At 31.8% G+C, this 22,295-nt stretch overlaps 2 protein-coding genes across 2 annotated transcripts; one reads left to right on the top strand and one right to left on the bottom strand.

The window, feature by feature from the left end:
• Positions 1 to 206: 206 nt before the first annotated feature.
• Positions 207 to 1,136, top strand: LOC134727504 (piRNA biogenesis protein EXD1-like). Its single transcript, XM_063591885.1, has one exon. It carries the CDS (start codon positions 207 to 209, stop codon positions 1,134 to 1,136), a length of 930 nt encoding a protein of 309 aa, XP_063447955.1.
• Positions 1,137 to 5,974: 4,838 nt separating this feature from the next.
• LOC134680746 (GATA zinc finger domain-containing protein 14-like) lies at positions 5,975 to 13,436 on the bottom strand. The gene is made up of 5 exons (XM_063539952.1): positions 13,231 to 13,436; positions 10,758 to 10,816; positions 10,322 to 10,412; positions 7,989 to 8,930; positions 5,975 to 6,962 (listed from the first exon to the last, which is right to left on the bottom strand). Exons 2-4 carry the CDS (start codon positions 10,801 to 10,803, stop codon positions 7,994 to 7,996), a joined length of 1,074 nt encoding a protein of 357 aa, XP_063396022.1. The 5' UTR covers positions 10,804 to 10,816; positions 13,231 to 13,436; the 3' UTR covers positions 5,975 to 6,962; positions 7,989 to 7,993.
• Positions 13,437 to 22,295: the final 8,859 nt, after the last annotated feature.

Below are 22,295 nucleotides of genomic sequence, written 5' to 3'. Positions count from 1 at the left end.
TTGGCCGATAATTTGTAGTTTCCTTTTTATATATATTGATAGATATTCATATATTTTTTTTCTAAACATATTCAATAAACATGATAAAATATTAGTATTAGCTATCATTCAGTAGTGAATTGAGTACGACTGTTTCTTTTAAACTGTCTTGTCTTTTTTTAGGATAACAAATATAGCATACAATAGCAACTACACGCAAAATAGACATGTTAGGCACAGATACATGTAGCATAGAAGAACAATCCACCAGTGACGCAGATACAAAAAGAGTACACAATTCATCAGGATCATTGACAAAAGAAAACATTGAAAAAAGCACTGAAACTTCCAATAAAAAAGCAGATCAGAACGAAAAACCTGTTACGGAGGAGGAAGAGCAAGTTGCCAGAAAGTTTGACCGTAGTACTATGATTCCCTTGCCCATCTTCATAGGTAGGAACGAAATCAGCACTTACAAATATGTTGACACTAAGGATAAATTCGTTGAAGTCATGAAAGAGCTCCAGGAAATGATAAAAAATAAGCAAATGATAGCTGTTGATTGCGAAGGGGTAAACTTGTCGAGATTTGGCTCAGTAACATTGATTAACATTGGCACTCGAGATATGGTCTATCTAATCGATATTTTGAAAATAGGGAATAGTGTATTTGATGATGGTCTCCGTTCTATACTCGAGGATAGTGGAATAGAAAAACTAATGTTCGACTGCCGAGAAGATGCCGATGCTTTATTACATATTCACAAAGTCAAACTTAATGGAGTACTCGACGTTCAAATTCTAGAGGTGAACAATCGAATACATGTATACAGAAATGGATATACTAAGATCAGAAGCCTTAAGCATTGCTTAGAGGTATTTTTAGAAGACGACACATTATTGAATGTCAAGTTACAAGGACAGACTAGTATGAGTGTGTCGAGAAATATTTGGGAGAAAAGGCCACTGAACGACAACATGTTGAAATATGCAAGTGTTGATATTCTTGGTCTTTTCAAACTCTATGATGCACTTCGTACTAGAATGGGTCATATCATCTGGAAAGCAGCATCAAGTCGATATTGTGACTGTACTCGTTCAAGAAGCAGAATGTACCGTGACGGCAGCGGAATTTTACCAAAAGGAATACTATTATAATGGCATGTTCTCATGTCATTATTTATCATTATGATTATTTTACCAACCATTTATATTTACTATTGCGATGTAAATCCTTGTTGTCAATTCAAGAAAGATGATGCGAATGCTACCTACGACATATGTTAACAAAACTACTATTATCATGTCCAACATCTCACTTTGATTGTTTAAGTTATTGCAAAATAATTTAGTTTCTGATGTTATGTGTCTTTGATTGGCTGACAGTGTTTTGTCTATCAGCTCATAGACATTATTTTATCATGTGACCCTGACGTCATCAACGTGTTTCATGTTTTTTTCCGGCTTAAAATGGAATTTAGAATAAAATTATAAGGAATGACAGTCATAATATTTCTTTCCATTCGAAATAGCATACAACATGTTACATTTTTAATATTACTTCTTCATTGACAGTTTTTGACAATTATTGCACATTAAGTTTACATGAAGAGAGAAAAATATTATTTCAATACATTATTAATTTGATTGATCACAGTTGATGTATCTGGATATTGTTATTCGCACTTATCTACAAATAAAAATCTAATAATTCTCTACCAGACACTTTTCTGCTACCTCTTCTATCAAACATGTTATCAATAAAATTGAGAATGGAAATGGAGAATGTGTCAAAGAGACACCAACCCGACCATAGAAAAAACAACAGCAGATGGTCACCAATAGGTCTTCAATGAAACGCAAAATGTCCGCACCCGGAGTCGTCCTTCAGCTGGTCCCTAAATAAATATATACTAATTCAGTGATAATGAACGCCATACTAATTTCAAAATTGTACACAAGAAACTAAAATTAAAATAATACAAGAGTAATAACGGCCAAGAATGCACTTATTGATTGATTTTTTTAATTTTAATTTTAGAGTATAGATATAAGACAAGGGCGATATGTTTTGGGGTTCAGTGTCACGTCTATTTTCACTTAACTAAAGTATATTGTCACTGAGATAAGATGGTGTGGTGTGAATGCCAATGAGACAACTCTCTACAAGAGATCAAAATCATACCCCATGCGTTGCCTTACACTGTCTCTATTGCGTTGTCACGTTGGTGTCTCGTTGTTATATTCCCTATTTCTATTCTCAATCTATAACTTATTTCATACATGCACATTCTCATATATTTCGAATAATCGATCAATTAAGTTAAATAGTTATCAAAAGTACCAGGATTATAATTTTATACGCCAGACGCGCGTTTCGTCTACATAAGACTCATCAGTGACGCTCAGATCAAAATAGTTAAAAAGCCAAATAAATACAGTAAAAAAAAAAATTCAAGCAACAGTAATTAACATATGTGACTCTCTATAAAGAAAACACAGTGTAAGACATTGTGAGAATCGTGTGAACTTCCACAGGAGAGAGAAGGGCTAATCAACACATATTTCATGGTATACATGTACGTGAACTTCAAGCCATGCTAATAGAAATAAAAATTCTGATATCCTGCTTTGAATGCTACATTAGACATAGGGAAATGGATATAAGACAGTTTTCGAAAGTTTTCAAGGGAGTATTCTGCTACATAAATATGATAAACAAAAAAGATTTAAACAATTTCTCTTTTTTTTTTTTACCATTTGAACCATATAAAACAAATCATATATTAACAACTTTATTAAAATTAATTTTTAGACAATATTATAAATTGTATGTCTACAATTGACCAACGTCAGTAATGAGTTTCTGCTAAAATCCTAGCTTGATCAAATGTCATTGTATATCAAAATTGGAAAATTTAATCGCATTATGAACCCGAATCTCGTTTTCAGTTTCCAGTGCAAAAAAAAGTGGAACGTACCAAAAGGCCAACACAAATTTATAAGTCAAAGAGAAGAAGAACGGAAGATACCAGAGGGACAGTCAAACCCATAAATCGAAAATAAACTGACAACGCAATGCTAAAAATGATAATGACAAACAAACAAACAAAAGTACTCATGACACAACATAGAAAGGTCAAGAATAAACAACACGAACCCCACCAAAAACTAGGGGTGATCTCAAGAGCACCAGAAAGGTAAGCAGATCCTTCCCCACATGTGGCACCCGTCGTGTTTCTTATGGGATAACACATCCGGTTAATAGTCTAATTCGGTAGGTCGAATTGATGAAAGGGAAGGGGATGGTAGTTAAGAAGTAAGGAACATATCCGATATCATTCACTATATAAAAGGTTAAGATACATTTTTTTAGTTATTAGAATCTGTGGTTTGATACTCGTTTTTATCTTGCAATTGGGTGTCCTACTATACAGCTACAGCCCTACATATATCGCTATGCTGTATCTGTATCCGCCCACTACCGGACTGAGTATTGTTTGATTGGAGCTCTTTGGTTTTGTTAAATTTCAACGTTTACTAATTGAGACATTCTGGTATATAATCCTTCTTTTAAAGTTGAGTTTTGTAGATTTTGTTAGACCAGTTCTGTCTCTTATGGTTTAAATGCCCTGGAATGTTTTATATTTTATTTTTTTAAATTTTGGCCATGAACCTGCCTTATGACGTGTGTCCAAGAAACTGTATATCACTTTAAATAAATAAGTTGAAGTACATGTTTTTTTCACGTTGTTTCACAAGTATTTAACAAGGTTAACTATTGTTGATCGTTTATGTCAATGACACCTTCTTTCCTCAGTTTTGTTGTAATCTGCTGACCCATAAATGACATTTTTTTTAGAAGTAGCATTAATAATACATTGTTCATATTCAACGTAAACATTGGTCGTATCATCCAATTAAACTGGGTGATGAAAAAAGTTCAATTTGGATTATTCCTTGTTTGCCTGTAAATCCAACTAAATTTAAAAAGTATATGTTTTCATCGACCGGTTTTCCTTTAGGTACGATTCTTTAATAAATATTTCGGGCCGGATCGACATGCATGTAAAGATCTAAACATTTAAAATCTTTATCAAGGAAACGAAGAAACCAAAGGGTCAATAAAAACTCGAAAAGTCAAACACACCATACCATGCATGCACTACTCATAAAACAATACATTTAACAACCGGACCCCATTCCCCCAATAAACAATAAAAACAGGGGTCAATCCATGTGCCGCGGTCGGTAGAGTCAATACGTATTTCTCTATAAGTGACTTCATTTATTTCCTTATTGTTTAAATTTACTACGTTACGTTTCCTAGGAAATAGGTTACTACAAAAAAGACTAGTAAATGGCTTATGTTTAATTCTAAAACATTAAAAAAAAACATCATGCTTGCACGTTCTCGAATAAAAAATAATTGAAATAAAACTGTATTTCTGGTCAAAGTATAAAAATGACGTTTGCTATTACGGCAAAATAGACATTAAAAAATAAAATATGGCAAATACACACAGAAAAGTAACAACACGCCCTTTAAGCAAGAGAGTGTGTTCTTATGAAATGTAAGTCTGTTCCAATGATAAAACAAAGTCAATGACAAATCGGTAACGATTCAATACCGGAGAAAAAAATACATTTCATAACAGTCAACCAAATCATGGTTTAAATAACGCTCAAATTTCTAATGCGAATAGTTAAATTGAACTATTCCGAACTCTTAGTTAAATAGATGTCGTGTAAGCAGAAACTATTTTGAACATATTCGTTTTAGGAATTTAAAAAAAAGCTCTGAAAAATTAATAATCTAAGAATTAAAAATGAGATTGGTTAATTTTCATTTAGATCTGTTGTATTGTCCAGCAGATTAAAATTATACCTACATTCGATCCTATTAAGTCTTAAAAAAACCTCTGTCATCAAATGTTTAATTTATTTCAGCATAAACATGATAAAAGGAAAGAAAACATGGTATAATTTCAATTGATTTTTATATTAGTGTTTGATCTTAACCTTTACTGTTATGTGATGTTTACATCTCCAGGTTTTAATGCTTTCCTTTGTAATTCTTTAAATAGAAAGAGTGCAATTACAAGTTATAGAAAAACAAAGGACATGATGTATCCATTCATCACTCAAGATCAGTATATGCACAGCAAAAGACATACAAAACGCAAAGGAACATTGCAGCCTTTCATCTCAAAGTCACATATTTGAAATCAAAACGATTAACGACGGTGTTAAACTAAGATATTGTTCCCCGTTGCACGGTTTGCCACTCAATAGTGCTTGATTCCCTATTGACCATTTCAGAATTTACCTTTTATTACCTCTTTATTTTGAAGGGTGCGAATTTTTGAAAAAAATATATTTATAGTTCTTATCTGTGTTGATAAGGAAACCAACTTTTGTTAGTTATTACAATACAATTTTCGATGTAGCAAGACTGAATAATGTCACATTGAATGTATATTTTCTACATGGCAATTGATGACAACATCCTCAGCTCAAACCTTTTGAAAAGAGTATCAATGTTTTCGTTTTATGTCTATCCAATTTATAGCAAAACAACATAACAAAACGGAACAAATGAAAACAACTGCGCATGCCATATTCCCAATTTGGTACAGGAATTTTCCAAAGAAATGGTAAGCTAAACCTTGTTTTATAGTTAGATATCTATGTTATTCTTCACTTTCCTTTAGCTTACACATTTCGTAGAATATTGTAGACAAAAGAAAGGTAGAAAGTTGTAGAACTGCTAAACCAAAGGGAAAACGAAAACACCACCAGTCAAATGACGACAGATAGATAATTCATGAAAATTGTATTTGTGCAATTAAAACCTTTATTAAACATGTTAAACACTATGAATTATTCGACATAAAAAAGTATTACAACAAAGCAAGTATTTAGCAGTATTGAAATATAACATATATATTTATATATAAAAAAATGTAACATAAAATAAAAGAATGATAAAGTGATATATCTTATGCAAACAAAACTATTCAAACAGTGTAATGTATTAGTGTATCTTTCTCAGATTAGTTCATTTGACTATTATTTAAATGTCATAGTACATGTAACGAAAATTTGTGTTTAGTCATTTGGTCTATTCTCACTCTTTGTTTTAGGTTTTAGGCCAATGAAAATTATAAAACGTTATGTTCCAATTCTCCTTTAATTTTCAACATTTTGCCTGTAGTTTCAAGAAATAAAAAACAATCATCTTATCATTCCATAATGCAATTAACATTTTAAAGGAAAGAGACAAAGGAAAATAATATTGGCTTTGGATGGGCAATATCTTTTTTTTTAATAAATACACAATTGAGAACAACTTTTTCTTTTATTTCATAAAAAACTTTTAATTTCAAAATTGACAAGTGTGTATTGATTTCTAATCGAGAAGCAATTACTATTGATGTACATGAAATTGCGCACACATTTGACATTTTACTCACATGATTGATCTGTGTAATAAAATAAACTCAAGTATCCGTAGAATTAACAAATATTAAAGATTTATCGTAAGAACGAAAACATTTACAGATTTAAAACTGTCATTTTACTTTAAAATGGATTGCAGTTGCTCTTTTCTTGGGTTACCTTTTATAAAAATATTTCATAGCCATATCTGACATCTCAATCGTATTACACACGTTATGCTCTATATCTTATTGAGTAGGGAAATTACTACTGTTGAATAAAAAGTGGACACAATGAAATACCGTAAAATCATTGAAAAAGATAGTGTTCTTTATGAAGACAAATCGATTCGGGAAAAACTAACACTTTATTTACTAAAAATATACGTTATAATATAAAACATAAATCTAAAATATTTCTGTTAGAGTATCTACATATAATGAACGTGGTGTACATGCAAATTGTTTAGTAATATATGATATATTCACATCTCACGCAAAACAAAAGGTGACTTGTGTTAATGTCCTTTCTTCTCTTCTTACCCTGCATAACAAAAACAAAATTAATAGTATAAGAAAGTTAATGACAAGGTTTTTATTTTTACCCATTATTAAAATGCTATCATATTTACTAACTTTACAAGCGTTATCTAATATCTTCTTGACAACAGTGACTTATAAATATAAAGAATTTTCTTAGTCTTGTAAAAGGTTTGATATCATTTACTTACGTTCACAAAAAAATTGGTACCGTTTTATTAGTATATAATGTTCTACTATATATGTGTAATATATAACATATACGTTTAATGAATTAAGTCTTGTTGGTCTTAACATTATATGAAAAGATTAGAACTAAAATCGTTAAATCTTGTTAAGGTTTGAAGTTATTTTGAAGATATTTTCTTCTAGTTGATTCAGTACTGTTCGGGTATTTTCCTAGCAGGCAGTCAAGGAATGGTCAGTATATTTTTACGCAAGTAAGTATGATGTTGTTTGTACAAGCAAAAACAAAACAACTACTGAAAAGACAGAACAAAGACTGGACAAATCTTAATTGACTGCAAGCGATTTGTTCTGCATTAACCCGCGTGATCAAGTTTGAAAAATAACCGAAAGACTGAAAAAGAGAGGCAAAATATACCGAACTGACAGATATTGCTCCAAACGTCGGAAGTGTTGCTCTTTTAAGTACGAACTCGGTGAACACGGCCAGGAAAGGGAAAGCTGATGATACAAAAGGAATAACTCATCTCAGATGTCGAATACAAACTGGCAATGCCACGGCAAAAAAAAACCCTTCAGACAAAAAACGGTCTGCAAAACGAAAAAAAAAATAACAACAAAGACAAACTCCATAAAACAAAAAGCAACAAAAAACAGGGTTGATCTCAGGTGCCGTGGAATGCTAAATACATCCTGCTGAATTATTTATAATCCTGTCTTTGATAAGATCAAAATGACTGTTGCAGTTCACATACTGTTTACTAGTTAACTAGGGATATCAGACTGATTTAGTCAACATCTAAATTGTGTTTACTCTATAAAAACATTATTGGAAACAAGTTACCTTATTTATCGTTTCCCATCAAAGTTTCCGAAATTTCCAGCTCCTATAACATTTGTATCTTTATTATTCTCTTCATACGAATTACCAATGTTGCTGTTGTCATTTGCAGTATTACCATTCCCTTTGTTGCCACTTCCTATACTCCATCGTTTACCTTCATAAGACCAGTCACGTTTTCTTCCAAAGTCTCCGATATTTCCGACGCCATATACATTTGTATTCTTGTCATCATACTTCTCGCTATTGCCGATGTTACTATTGCCATTTGCAGAATTATGATTGCCTGTATTTCCACTTCCAATATTCCAGTCACGTTTCCTTCCAAAGTCTCCGATATTTCCTATCCCTGCTACATGTGTATTTTTATTATTTTCTTCATACGAATTACCGATGTTTTGGTTGTTGTTTGCTTGATTCCCATTACCTGTGTTGCCACTGCCTATATCCCATCTTTTATCCTCATTTGACCAGCTACGTTTTTTTCCAAAGTCTCCGATATTTCCTATCCCCGCTACATGTGTATTTTTATTATTTTCTTCATATGAATTACCGATGTTGTTGTTGTTGTTTGCTTGATTACCATGTCCTGTGTTGGCACTGCCTATATCCCATCTTTTATCCTCATTTGACCAGCTACGTTTTTTTCCAAAATCTCCCATATTGCCTATTCCCGCTACATGTGTATTTTTATTATTTTCTACATGAGAATTACCGATGTTTTTGTTGTTGTTTGCTTGATTACCATCTCCTTTGTTGCCACTTCCTATACTCCATCTTTTATCCTCATTTGACCAGCCACGTTTCTTTCCAAAGTCACCAATATTTCCTATCCCGGCTACATGTGTATTTTTATTATTTTCTTCATGCGAATTACCAATGTTGTTGTTGTTGTTTGCTTGGTTATTATTTCCTTTGTTGCCACTGCCTATGCTCCACCTTTTCCTATTGAAAAAGTAAACAACATATTTAAGCTCATACGTCGAGGTTTAAAACAGACAACAAATATGGGTGGAAAGTATGACATTTTGTGTTATAGAACAAAGATCTGAGATCCTCCTAGTACAAGTTGGAATTCCGATACTGTAAACAAACTTATTTTTGCGAGCGATTAATTTTCGCGACTTTCGCGAGTATACAAATAACTTGAATATAAATCGTCGCGAATATGTCAATCTTTGATATTTTTTAATAAACTTCATTAAGTAAATAAGATAATCGCGAAATTAAATAGCCGCGAAGTGGTCAAGAAAGGGTAAAACGCGAAATAAAGTATCCGCGAAAATAAGTTGGTTTACAGTATTCACTAGTAGAAAATCAAATATCCAGATTTGTACTTGGAGGAATCTTAATTTAATTAAATTTCTATTAAAAATGATTAAAAACCAAGAATGTATTTGAAACAATAGAAAGTATAATTCAGGATTCTACTGGATTTTTTTTAAATAATGGACGATGGACTATTTTTACTGATGCACTTGATATGTAGAAAAACAAAACAAACGATACCAGATTACAACTTTCGATAGTTTTTCACAAATGATATATGGTATAATACATCAATGTTCGTGAAATTATTGAATTTATTATGGTATTTGCTGATATTTTTTTATGTAATTTTGATAGGCAAACAATTTTGACTTTGTAGCAAAAAAAAAAATCATTAACATAAATCAATCAAATTTTATCTTATACACACCATGTGATATGCTTCCAACAAAAATTAGATTTTTGTTAAAATGTGTCCCTAAAATTACTCAAAATCTGCAAAATTGAGAGTTTAGCCACACATAGAGTTTTGTATTGCGCTTTGGTATTTCTTTTCACAACATCGGTTCAATTTTTATCTATTATTTCAAATGTATTCAGTGTAACGATCAACCAATCCTTTATATTTGGCGACTAACGTACAAAATGAAAATAACTTCTGGAAAGTTAACTTTAATGTTGAAACTTCAAAGGCTTGGAATGATGTTATGATACAGATTCATAATTGGAAGTTGGAAATTAATCAAAGATGATAGATGAAGTTCAACATGAAATGTAAGTACTCACTATAATATTAGCTATAGACGTAAAGTGAATGTTCAAATTACAGAAATGACAGAAATGATATATAGATTCTAACCACGGTTTGTTATGGGGTAAGTATTGTTCAGTGCTTAGACTGTTAAGAAGATAAGCCCATTAGATACGTTATCTCGAAATTTTTCTAAGTCATAAATAAGATTCATAAATTTTAGTTTATTAGTATCAGAATGAAAAACTATAAGAACCTTATTAACTATGAATTGTTTTTACAAATTGAACTAAAACTACTACAACACTGGTTTTACCTGAGATAATTCATTAGGGAATCAATGGCTAAATCATCATTGTCACTATTTATTTCTCCAAGATCGGCATCTCTCTTTTGAATACCCATTCCTGAAAATGTTACAGAAAAGATGCAATTTGGTATTCATTTTTGAGAACAAAAAAAAAGCATTGTTAAGATTTGCTTATGTATGCACAAACAGTACAAATATAATCGATCAAAAGATCGAAACAAATGTTTGGGTCCATGAAAATGTATTTCATCGATTTTTTTCGACTTTTATTTGATTGGTTGTATACCTTTATCTTAAGTCATTTACAAGACAAAAAGAATACTTTTAAACTTGTCGAATGTAAATAAAAATATTGTTAATTAACAGTGTAATTGTTCTGTGAAATCTTTCTAAATACTTTGTGTATTCTATTTTTGTATAAGTATTAACACAATTGTCTTACCACATACTGTCATGAACAGACAGATGAGTATTACTACAGCCTTCATTGTCACTAGTTTTCTACAATAGACAAAAAGTACAATTCAGTATTGAAATTACATTCAGTAAGATTGTTATGCAGACAAAAAAAGATGCATGTGTTGTGCTTGTTAATGTGTAGTTTAGTTTATGTAGCTGTTTTTAAAACGTGTAATTAAAGATTATATGTTCAAGTTAAAAAGTATGTGTATAAGCTCTTTAACAAGTAAACAAGTATATATTCAATATATAAAAAAGAAGATATTGTATTTTTGCCAATGAGACAACTATCCAAAAAAGACCAAAATGACACAGACGTTAACAACTATGGGTCACCGTACGGCCTCTTACAATGAGTAAAGCCCATACCGCATAGTCAGCTATAACAGGACCCGATAAGACAATGTAAAACAATTCAAACGAGAAAACTAACAGTCTTATTTATATAAAATGAATGTACGAAAAACAAATATGTAACACATAAACAAACGACAACCACTGAGTTACAGGCTCCTGACTTGGGACAGGCACATACATAAATAATGTGGCGGGGTCAAGCTCATTATCCAGTTAAGGAATATATGTTCAAGCTCGAATATAAGTAAACGAGTATTTGTCCAAGCTCCTATTCAAGTAGCAGACTCTGCATCATTGTATCATTTCAGATTTTTATATAAAACAGTACGTTTACTTAAAAAAAAAGACAACATGATGAACAAGATCAAATCAGATTCTACTTTCATTGGAAGGGTCTTATATCTTTTTCAAAATAATAATGTTATTGCTAAGAATGGTTGCAAATGTTTAGATACAGCATAATGAGTTATATCTGCATACATGTTTAAAAATCCATAATATCGCATAATGGTTATAATAAAATTGAGAATGGAAATGGGGCATGTGTCAAAGAGACAACAACCCGACCGTGGAAAAAAACAACAGCAGAAGGTCACCAACAGGTCTTCAATGTAGCGAGAAATTCTGGCAACCTGAGGCGTCCTTCAGCTGGCTCCTATACAAATATATACTAGTTCAGTGATAATGAATGCCATACTAATTTCCAACGTGTACACAAGAAACTAAAATTAGAATAATACAAGACTAACAAAGGCCAAGGGTTCCTGACCTAGGACAACCGCAAAAATGCGTCGGGGTTAAACATGTTTGTAAGATCTCAACCCTCCCCCTATACCTCTAGAACGCATAACAATACGCACATTAAAATTCAGTTCAAGAAAAGTCCGAGTCTGATGTCAGTAGCATGCATATTATTTTTACAGAACAAAAACGCTTTCTAGCCATTTGTAATAAAGGTATAGGTGACAGAGCATATATTACGGTAAATTCAGAAATTAATGCGTGGTTTTTATTTTTGCGAAAAATGCAATAATTCAAACTCGCATTTTGAAATATTTTTTATGAATTAAAAAGGATTTTTCTCAAAATCGTTAAGTTAAAATCGCAGTTAAGTCTACAAATAATGACAAAATCGCAATAATAAATGCACACAAAAATATCTGAATTAACAGTGACCCCCTACACAATTTACAGAAAATGGGTTCGCAATATTTTTGTAGTAGGTATAATTAATTTAATTTTGCATCATCAAAAATTGACTCTATGAATTAACGGATGCTTGTGTTAAATGTCAAAACGAAATTAATCCAACAACACAAACCTATAGAACACTCAAAAGTAAACAAATGATCACTCAACCTTTGACATGCGTCTTAATGATATGTTCATATAAGTCCATACAAGTTGTAAATGAATTTAACAATGTCTTTTAAAGACATTCATCAATAAATACTTTACTAGATATGATAACTTATAGTAACACAATACAAAGCACTATTTAATATATACAATTATCGTCTTAAAAATAATAATCGCTTCTCAGTTTCAAAGTAATTAATTTTTTAAACACTAGTTTATATTGATAGGGAATTAATAAAGGAATCCAAAGAGCCAAAAAAATTATAAAGGTCACCGTGTCTGTTTTCGAGATATTAGCCATTGTAATTTTGGCGGGAAAATATTCTCTCTTGACTTTTCATAGCTTTGCCATTGTCAAAATAAAGTTCTCAAAAACGGTTAAAAGTAAATAAAAATTTATAAGACTTTTACAGATGGCTTAACATTATTCATGTAAAAGATTTATAAAAAGAAAAATAGGGGTCACCGGGCATATTTTTTCAAGGCATTCAAATGGATAAAACTAGAGAATTCCGAAAATCTGACAAAAAATCCAAAAACATGACAAGCCAGCTTCCTTAATTTGTATTTTCTTGATCCCTTAGCGAGATTTTAACATCGATACACTAATGTTGCCTTTACTTATAAACGCAATTTATTCACTTAAAAAATACAAAAAACGAATTGCATATATCAAATGGTTGGCTTTTTACACGACGAAAACATTATGTTAAAGTAAATTGTTTTGTAAAAGAACTTACCTTTAACTTCAGTTGCAGTATACAGATTTCCAAATGTATGCCTGTTTTATAGTTTGGTAAAAGAACGAGAGAACCAATAAGGAAAGCGCCTCCCACACGTTAACCTGCTTTTGTATATTTTTAAAGTATATTCAGCAATATTTTGAAATATAACATGAAAACACATGAAAGAAGTAGGTGTATTTAAAACATATTTGGTATCATATGTTTACACCGTCACATGCATAATTCTTTTTCAAAAATTTGTTTTTAAATCTAAAATTACCGGTTAGCATAGTAACATATCAAGAGTTGTTGACGTGTGCAGGTATGTGTATCAATGTATGCATGTAGTGACATTTTATATCATCACTCTATATTATCGAATATAATTTAAAAAAAACTTTAAGTGTTTGTCAACCACATTTTCTTAAAAGTATTAATTAATTTCTGAAATAGTACACTTTACTTTCTTCTATTACATAGGTTTTGAAGTTTGGAATATTATTTAATAGCTCATGCTTTTATTTGTATTATTGCACATAAAAGGGAATAATGAATGTCACCACAGAATCAAAATAAATATTATTATGTAATAATTTAACCTCTAATAATTAAGTAAAGCCTGTTTAATGTAATGCTGTGAACAAATGATCTTACTTTGGTCTTTTTAGAATGTCGGTAAACATCTGATAAAATAAGAAATAAATATAACAGGTTAAAGAATTGTTATCATGCTTTTATATTAATCTCAATTATTATCATGCAAATTTGTATTATTAATAAAAACAAAACAAAGCAACAACAAAACCGACATTACCCGATTCTAGAATGTAATCATTTATGTAGAGCAGAATCTGCTTACCCTTCCGGAGCACCTAAGATCGCCTCTAGTTTTAGGTGGGGTTTGTGTAGTTTATTCTTACGTTTTCTATGTTGTTTTATGTGTACTATTGTTTGTCTGTTTGTCCTTTTCATTTTTAGCCATGGTGTTGTCAGTTTATTGTAGATTTTGACTGTCCCTCTGGTACCTTCGTCCCTCTTTTACTCAAAGTTTTAATCTGATTAGCGTGTTTGTATTGATGGGTACCCAATTTGTCAAGTAAAATTGTTTTTTTTCACACGATATGGACCGTTTGAGAATATATTCAATAAAGGTATATTTACTTAGAAATAGTATGAAATTACAAAAGAGGTGGTCCAAATTAATTGATTGATTCAAAATATGATTATGCTTTAGGTCGCCTATTTCAAAATTCACGAATCTAAAAGACAACAACACAGAAAGACAATTAACAGCCGGTAAAACACAATTTAATTGAAAATAGATAACATCAACCTCATTTAAATCACAGTATAAGTTATCATGCTTTGACCCAACTAACATGGTTATTTAGACGGTGTCGAAAATTGTTGAACGGTGAGGGCGAAATAATCATGCTAGTTGGGTCAAAGCATGATAACATTTTTGTGTGGTTATGCTAACCGTACTAGGTATATAATTAATGAAACGTTTAATACACAAGTGTCCTAGATTTCACTACGCAATATTAGCATGTTAAGTCCGCCCACTGACCTCACTCTTAATTATGTATCGTGTAACCTGATGATCTATTGATTTTCCATGTAGTGCATAGTTCATGTGTTTTTATGCCAACTGAATATGGAGTCTGGTAAAAGACGATTTGTTGATACTAGAGATGAAGAAATTGAACAAAAACGTTTGAAATGAGTGCTGACAAAACAATAAAGCAGAATATAGCAGCAACCACTATTTTCAGGGAGTATTTAAAAGTAAAGAAAATGGATCCTGGATTTGAACAGTATGACACCTTAAAACTAGATGAAGTGTGGGGTCATTTTTATATGGATGTGCGTAAAGCTGATGGCAATCGTTATAAAACAAATTCACTGCAATGCTTGAGATACTAATTGAATAGATATTTAAAGGCTCCACCGTACAATAAAAAAATTGACATCGTGAATGATGAAAGTGTTAGCGCTCTCAGAGAACATTTTAGAGCGGCAATGGCAGAACTTAAACGCATGGGATTAGGAGACGTTGAGTATTATCCATCTATTGACGAAGCTGACAGAAGAAAAATGTATACCTCAATATATTTATCACCAAATACTTCATTTGGACTTCAAAATAAAGTTCAGTTTGATATTCGCCTGTATTTTTGTAGACGGGGAATGGAAAATATGCCACAAATGACAAAATCCACGTTTTCTGTAAAAAAAGATCCGAAGACGGGGCTTAAATATGCGGTTAAAACTTTAGATGAGTTGACAAAAAACCATCGCAGCAGTGACAAAGAAAAAACGTCAGGGATAATGCCAGAAAATTCCGGTTCTGAATATTGCCCTGTGTCCTCCTTTGAAAAGTATGTAAACAAATTAAATCCAGAGTTTGACAAACTATGGCAGAGACCAAAAGATCAGTTTGGGGAAGAGGACCCTTCGTGGTATTATAACATTCCTGTGGGCGAAAAAACGCTTGGCAATTTCGTGTCATACCTGAGCAAGTAGTGCAACTTGTCTGAAATTTACACTAACCATTCAATCCATGCTACCGGGGCTACTGTTCTAGCTAAAAACTCATATTGCAATGCACAGATCATGGCCGTAACTGGACATAAGTCAGTAGCATCCCTTTCTTTGTATCAGCGGGTTGATAATGATGATAAGATACGTATGGGACAGCACCACTGAACCTTCTAAAGCATTAGCTTTAACTGCTGGTGAAACATCATCAAATATTCGTGCTTTACCAAGCTCAGTGCCTCCTAAAACTTTAGCAATTTGTCCTTCTTCTACATTTCTTCCTCTACCGAATATCACAACAGCCAGCACCACACTTATGCGCACAGAACGTAGTTCCATTACTTATAACGTTAGACAAAAGACCCTGTATACATCTGCTAAGGAACACAAAGCGCCGCCGTTGCCATTTAGTGGACCGTTGCCATGCAATACGTTTAAGCCAAAACATTTAATTAAGGATGTATTCTTCTGACATTTCAGTCTCGTTCAGTCTCGTTGAAATCTCGTTCTGGAATTATGTCTAAAACATGAGATACAAGTGTAAAATATGAATGAATTAAAAAATGTAATAATCAAACTCAACTCTGTAACAAAATTGGGTATTTCCAATGAGTAGTTTTTGAGTAATACATTTTTCAAATTTTATTACCAATCGAGTCAGTCTTTTTAGCCAAAATATCGAGAAAATAGGTGAGGGATACAAAAAATGATTTTACCAGAAACATGTACATCCCACATCCCTTTTTTCTTTTCAAATTTCTTAGATATGTATGTTTTCAATCATTTATAACAAAGAAGTTGAAAAAATATGCAATTTGTACTTAAAACGGAGAAAAATCACAAATTTACAAAATTGACAACATGGTAAATTTGACACAAAAAAGCATCAAAATATGATAAAACTTTCTTATATTAACACCTACCTATAGTTTTTGAAATTAAAATTTATTCAGATTGGTCCCCTTCATCTTTATTGAAAGTATGACAAAAAGTTTAATTGTGGAAATGTGATTTTTTTCATGATTAGAGCCCCAAAATAGGTAAAAACTGATGAAAAATGGGAAAATCATGAAAATTGGGTACTTTCAAAGGGCCACAGCAAAAAAAGAAGTGCACCACCGTATGATTTTTTCTTCACCAATTATTTTTTTACAGTCATATGAACACAAAAAACAGGTTTAGAAAAAAAGTTTAATTCTAGAAATTTTTGGCTCCTCAGAGGTGTACATCCTTAAGTACAACCCAACAAGGAAACAGCACACAGTCATTTAATGAACCGTTGCAAGGTGTTAATCTAAATGAACTGTTTAACGATTTTCCTGAAACTGCCGTAAACATAAATCGTACTACAGTTTGTCCACAAGTTTTCAAAAACTGTTCCGTAACTATTGTTTATAAAAAAGAATGACTTCATTTTTAGCAGAACAGATCTGATAGTTTTAGAACATATTTTTTTTACCGTTTTGTTTAATGTGATCGGGAGCATTTCACTTTGTGCCATTCCATCGTATATTTTTTCTGGACGAAAAACTTTTTTTTTAAATCTGTTATTACTGTTTAGTTTGTATAATATAATACACAGATGTATAATAAAAATATTTTATTTGAATTTCTCTAGATTAATAGAGCCGTTGATTGCGTCATGCATGTATAGATGTCAACCAGTGGAAAATTCCACAAGCGGACAGGCTAATAAGTCAACTGGCCTTATGTAGGGCAATACACGAAGGTTATCACAAGACAGCGTGAACCTTACTTTGTTCTTTTTATAGCACACATGATTTCAGGTCAATAGTTTAAGCACATTGGTAAAAGGTCAACATATTACAACGCGATTTCTGATTGGCTACAGGCACATGTTTTGTAAGAAGGTTTCTTCTAATGGGACAATTTGATTGGGTTGTGTACGGCGAACATGGTTATTTAGCAGATGGCAAGGCAGCCAGTAGAAATCAAGTTTACAACTGCATAACCACACAATATGGTCTTGGAGAGTAAGCAGTTCAGTATAATTGGAACATACATGTACGTCATTTTGCGTTATAAGTAACAGCAAATCGCTTTTCTTGATTTATCTTTGTCGGGATGGCTCAAGGCTAAAAAGTTGAAAGAAATATATATAAGATAAATTTAGGGACGAAAGATACCAGAGAGACAGTCAAACAATAAATCGAAAATAAACTAACAACGATATGGCTAAAAAGACAAACAGACAAACAAGAGTACAAAAGACAGAACATAGAAAACTGAAGACTGAACAAAACGAACACCACCATAGACTTGGGCTGGTCTCAGGTACTCTGGAAGGGAAAGGAGATCCTGCTCCAAATAGGACACCCGTCGTGAAGCTCACGTTATTACAAATTCGATTAATAGTTTAATTCGGTAGGTCACATTCGTGAAAAGAGAACGGAAAAGAGATAATTTCAACTTCACCATTTGAAACTTTTTGTTTGAAAGCTTCCTTGTAAGCAGCAACCTTCTATTAAAAACTCATGATACGAAATATAGGCCCTGGAATATTGTATCAATTGGGAGATATATACGCCGTTTGCTGGCGCTGCTGGAATGTTACGACATAGAAAGGAAAAGCTTAGAATTCGGAAGCTGAAATCATCTCTTTTGTTGTAAAAGTTTGTTTTTAAACGACCCTCATTGTCAATTTCTAGATGTAAGTCAAGATATGAGGCAGAATTAAATGTATCTATTGTATCCTTTATCTCTAGTTCGATGGGATAGATGCGTTCATCATAGTCACCAAATTTTTAATTATTTAGTTAGAGAAAATCTTTATAACTGAAAGTTAAGTTAAAGGATATTTCTGACTTATCTTTCTTCCTAAGAAGTTCATGTATGGAGTCAGCCTCATGATATATAGGAACAAGTCGACAAAAAGACGGGCACAATTGGTTTTCATGGGAATGCCGCCAGTCTGTTGAAAAACACGTTCCAAACTTAACAAATATGTTCTCAAGAAATCAAGCATCTTGATAATGTCAGTTTCAGGGAATTGTTTGTTTGAATCAGAGTCATTCTTTGCAAAGAAGGTTGTATCCCTCTCTAAGACAAAATAATTGTATCTACGTTGGATACTCTCATTCATGAAACAAACCAATACTAACTCCTTTAATTTGTCAATTAGTTTAGAATGGGAAATACTTGGGTAAAGTGCAGAATAGTCAAATGTTTTAATACTATTGAAAGATACAAGCCTTAGATTGTATGTACTCTAAAAAGATCTTTGGATTTTTTTAGTATCGACATCTGAGTCACGCCACCTCAAGAATAGGCAGTTTCACAATAGTTTTGTAGCCCGGCTTTGATTGCTGACAAAATAGACGTAAATAATGTTTAAGGTGGTACCCAACACTTTCACTTAAATTAATTTGGCTCGTTTAATTTTCATAAAATTCTATCAAAATATTTACTTTGACACTTTAACAAAAATATAAAAAAAATAAAAATTTTGAACCAACCGTTTTGTCAGAAAAATTACACTGATTATATAGCAATTTGACAACCACTAATTTTGATCATTGAGAAGCTTAATATTCCTTTTACAACACAACGTAATTAAAACGTTTAGCTGATTTTGCAGAGTTATCTCCCTGTAGTGTTAGGTACCACCTTAAAAAGATTTCGTTGACACTCGGAAGACCAAGCAGTTTACCGGTGTATGTAAGGGCACTTATGTCGATAAGGTATCGAATACAGTGATGGAAGATCTACTTTTTCGTCTTTGGCGAAAATTCGGTAGGAACATAGAACAGACCTATGATTATCTACGATTTCCTCTTTGTTAAGTGTCGTTAAGGTATATGTTGATTTTCCAAGTGGATTCTCAATACCGAATTCATGTATTAAGCAGGTTTTGTAATGAGATTTACACACAAAAACGATGTTGTTTGGTGCTTTATCTGCGGGGACAATAATATATTTGTCATGAAGTAACACCATTTATTTCACAGAATTACGATCATTTTACCTGTTGGAATATATGCAATGATGGTACACCTATATAAAAAAAAAGTATGAAGATACAACAGAGGCGGTCAAAATTAATGGATTGATTGATTGATTGATTTATATATGCTTTATATCGCATTCTCAAATTCATAAATCGAAAAAAGATTAGCCACACAGACTTACAATCAAATGTCCGAAAAAACATCACTTAAGTGAGGTTGAAATACATCGACCTCATTATAGTATGCTGACCAGACCCATTCTTTTTTAAGATTTAATCGTCAAACATACTATATGGCTTTAATTTATATCATTGTATTCGGAAAAATGAGTACCTTTTGAAATGTCGATGTCGTCAAAAAGAGATGTGGTAACAGTTTCGCATAAAATAAAGTCAAAGATCAAATTCTGTTCTTATTTGTTTTTTTGCTTGCTTTCAAAATTTGAAGAGATATACAACAATTTAGGTTAAATTTCAGAAACAGACACAACAATGAATTATCTTGAAAGTGTAAAAAAAATTATTAGGAAATCGATTATTTATTCTGGAAATTTGCGTTTTTAGAACGCTTGATCAGTCTATTATACACATATTCTGTTAAAGTTACAGTAGTTACCTTGCCGGCTGCCATTTAACCTCAGCAATAAAGGATAAATATTATTATTTTACCCGAAGCCTACTTTCATGAAGGCGTATTTTGCATAAGCTCATTCAAGTAATGCATTAAAACTAACAAGCACTCAATACCTCGACCTGACCCCTTTGAAACTTTTATAACGTCTTTTATGGCGCCATGTCGGTTCATGTACCGTTAAAATGTCCATATTTCTGTCTAAAGGCAAAGTTACAAAAAAATGTACCATCTATCAAAGGTGATTTAATATTCTCAAAAGTTGAAGCATATCGAGTATTTAAACTGGCATCCACTTACGGTAATTGGTACAGTTGGAAAAGATAACATAAGGTAACATTTGAGATGACAATCTCAAGGAAGATACCAATTTCCATCTCGTTCTGCTCTATCGTTTGACAGCAAAATGTATACTGCTTTATGAACCTATTCCAGTATTTGAAAGTATGTGATACAACACATCCTCATTACTTATATGTATCTATGAGAGGCTGTATATATGAGCCTCGAATAGCTCCGTCATATGAGTAAATGTAAGGATTTGTGTCTTGCTTGAATAGATAAAATAATCTTGTAAGATAAATTAATTTGAGATTTTTTATTAAAAAGGGTATGAAATATCATATAAATGTTAATTATTTTACATTTTGCGGTAAAAAAAGGTGATGAAATTGAATTTAAACGTATTCTATTAAATGCAAAATATTCGTAGTGTTTATCTTTTCCATAGACTCTTCAATTTTGCTAAACGTTATTTGAAATCGTTAAGATAATGTGTATCAGCAATTTATATATGAAAAGAAATTATATCACGGATTTTATTTTACAATGTAGACCTAAGACGTTTTTAAGTAGATTTTTCGTTCAAGTAAACTAACGTTCTGCAAAGTCCATTTTACAAAAATTGCACCGAACGATTTTTTGACGACAAGTCAAAATGTTGAGCTTAACCTTTGAACTATCAATAATTTGATTTTTAACCGTATAGCCCGAATGAAAATTAAACTCCTTAGATAAGCGACTTTTTCTTACTTGGTCACCGTACTATTAATAGCGAATCAGATTGCTAACCAAACTTCGTTTTCTTTGTGATACGGACATAATATTTATAAAGTGAACAGCGGGAAATATAAGTTTAAATATTTTCCACATCAATCGTGTAATGTAACTTTTTTGGTGTTGTCGATTATTTTATATTGTTTAACTTTAAAAAAAAAGTAGGGGGGAAAGAAGAAGCTCTAACTGCATACTGCTGATGAAACACAATGTTTTGTGTTAACGCGAAAAGAAAAATTACACCTTCAAAAAATATTATGGTATTATAGATAATTATCGTGGTTTTTTAAACAGGTGTGTGTTCATGAAATCATAAGAACTTATAATACTTTATTCTAAATATGCTTGCTTGTTAAATTAACCTTTTGATACACTAATTCTTATTTAATAATTTCAATATTTTTTCATGTAAACTATGTACATTTAAACAAGAAGATACAGATTTAGATTTTAAAACTCTAATTTTTTCGATTACACTGAATGTTTTTAAAGGATACAGGATATTGTGTAACCCGGATTTATTTTATTTTTGTTCAATCGATTCATAAATTTCGAACAGCGGTAAACAACTGTTGCCTTAAGCTATATCGATTTAACAGTGTGCACCACATTTTTTATGTTACTTCGAATAGACGGAAAAAATTTTACAGTCATTTCTTATATTTTAATTCTAACTTCCATTTTAAACCGTAGAAAACCATAAAAAAACGTTAATGAACGTCACGGTCACATGACTAAATTATTTTATGGCTCATAACAAAATAACGGCAGCCAATCAGAAGTCGCGTTACATCAACAATTAAATCATTTGTTAATATCAATTTATTATTTAAATCTTTTTGAGAATAACAAATACGAATGCTTGAATATCTATGCGACTGACTT

Source organism: Mytilus trossulus, chromosome 8, assembly GCF_036588685.1.
Source record: "Mytilus trossulus isolate FHL-02 chromosome 8, PNRI_Mtr1.1.1.hap1, whole genome shotgun sequence".
NCBI classification, from domain to species: Eukaryota; Metazoa; Mollusca; class Bivalvia; order Mytilida; family Mytilidae; genus Mytilus; species Mytilus trossulus.
The sequence above is the reverse complement of the archived record's forward strand: the minus strand, read 5'-3'. Positions and strand labels throughout refer to the sequence as shown.

What these genes read in the sequence shown, in the direction of transcription:
- LOC134727504 (XM_063591885.1), top strand. Translation starts at nt 207, where the DNA reads ATGTTAGGCACAGATACATGTAGCATAGAAGAACAATCCACCAGTGAC.
- LOC134680746 (XM_063539952.1), bottom strand. Translation starts at nt 10,803, where the DNA reads ATGAAGGCTGTAGTAATACTCATCTGTCTGTTCATGACAGTATGTG. An exon ending in TCTGTTCATGACAGTATGTG is followed by an intron (nt 10,413 to 10,757) that starts GTAAGACAATTG and finishes TAACATTTTCAG; the next exon opens with GAATGGGTATTCAAAAGAGA. An exon ending in TCCCTAATGAATTATCTCAG is followed by an intron (nt 8,931 to 10,321) that starts GTAAAACCAGTG and finishes CTTTTTCAATAG; the next exon opens with GAAAAGGTGGAGCATAGGCA.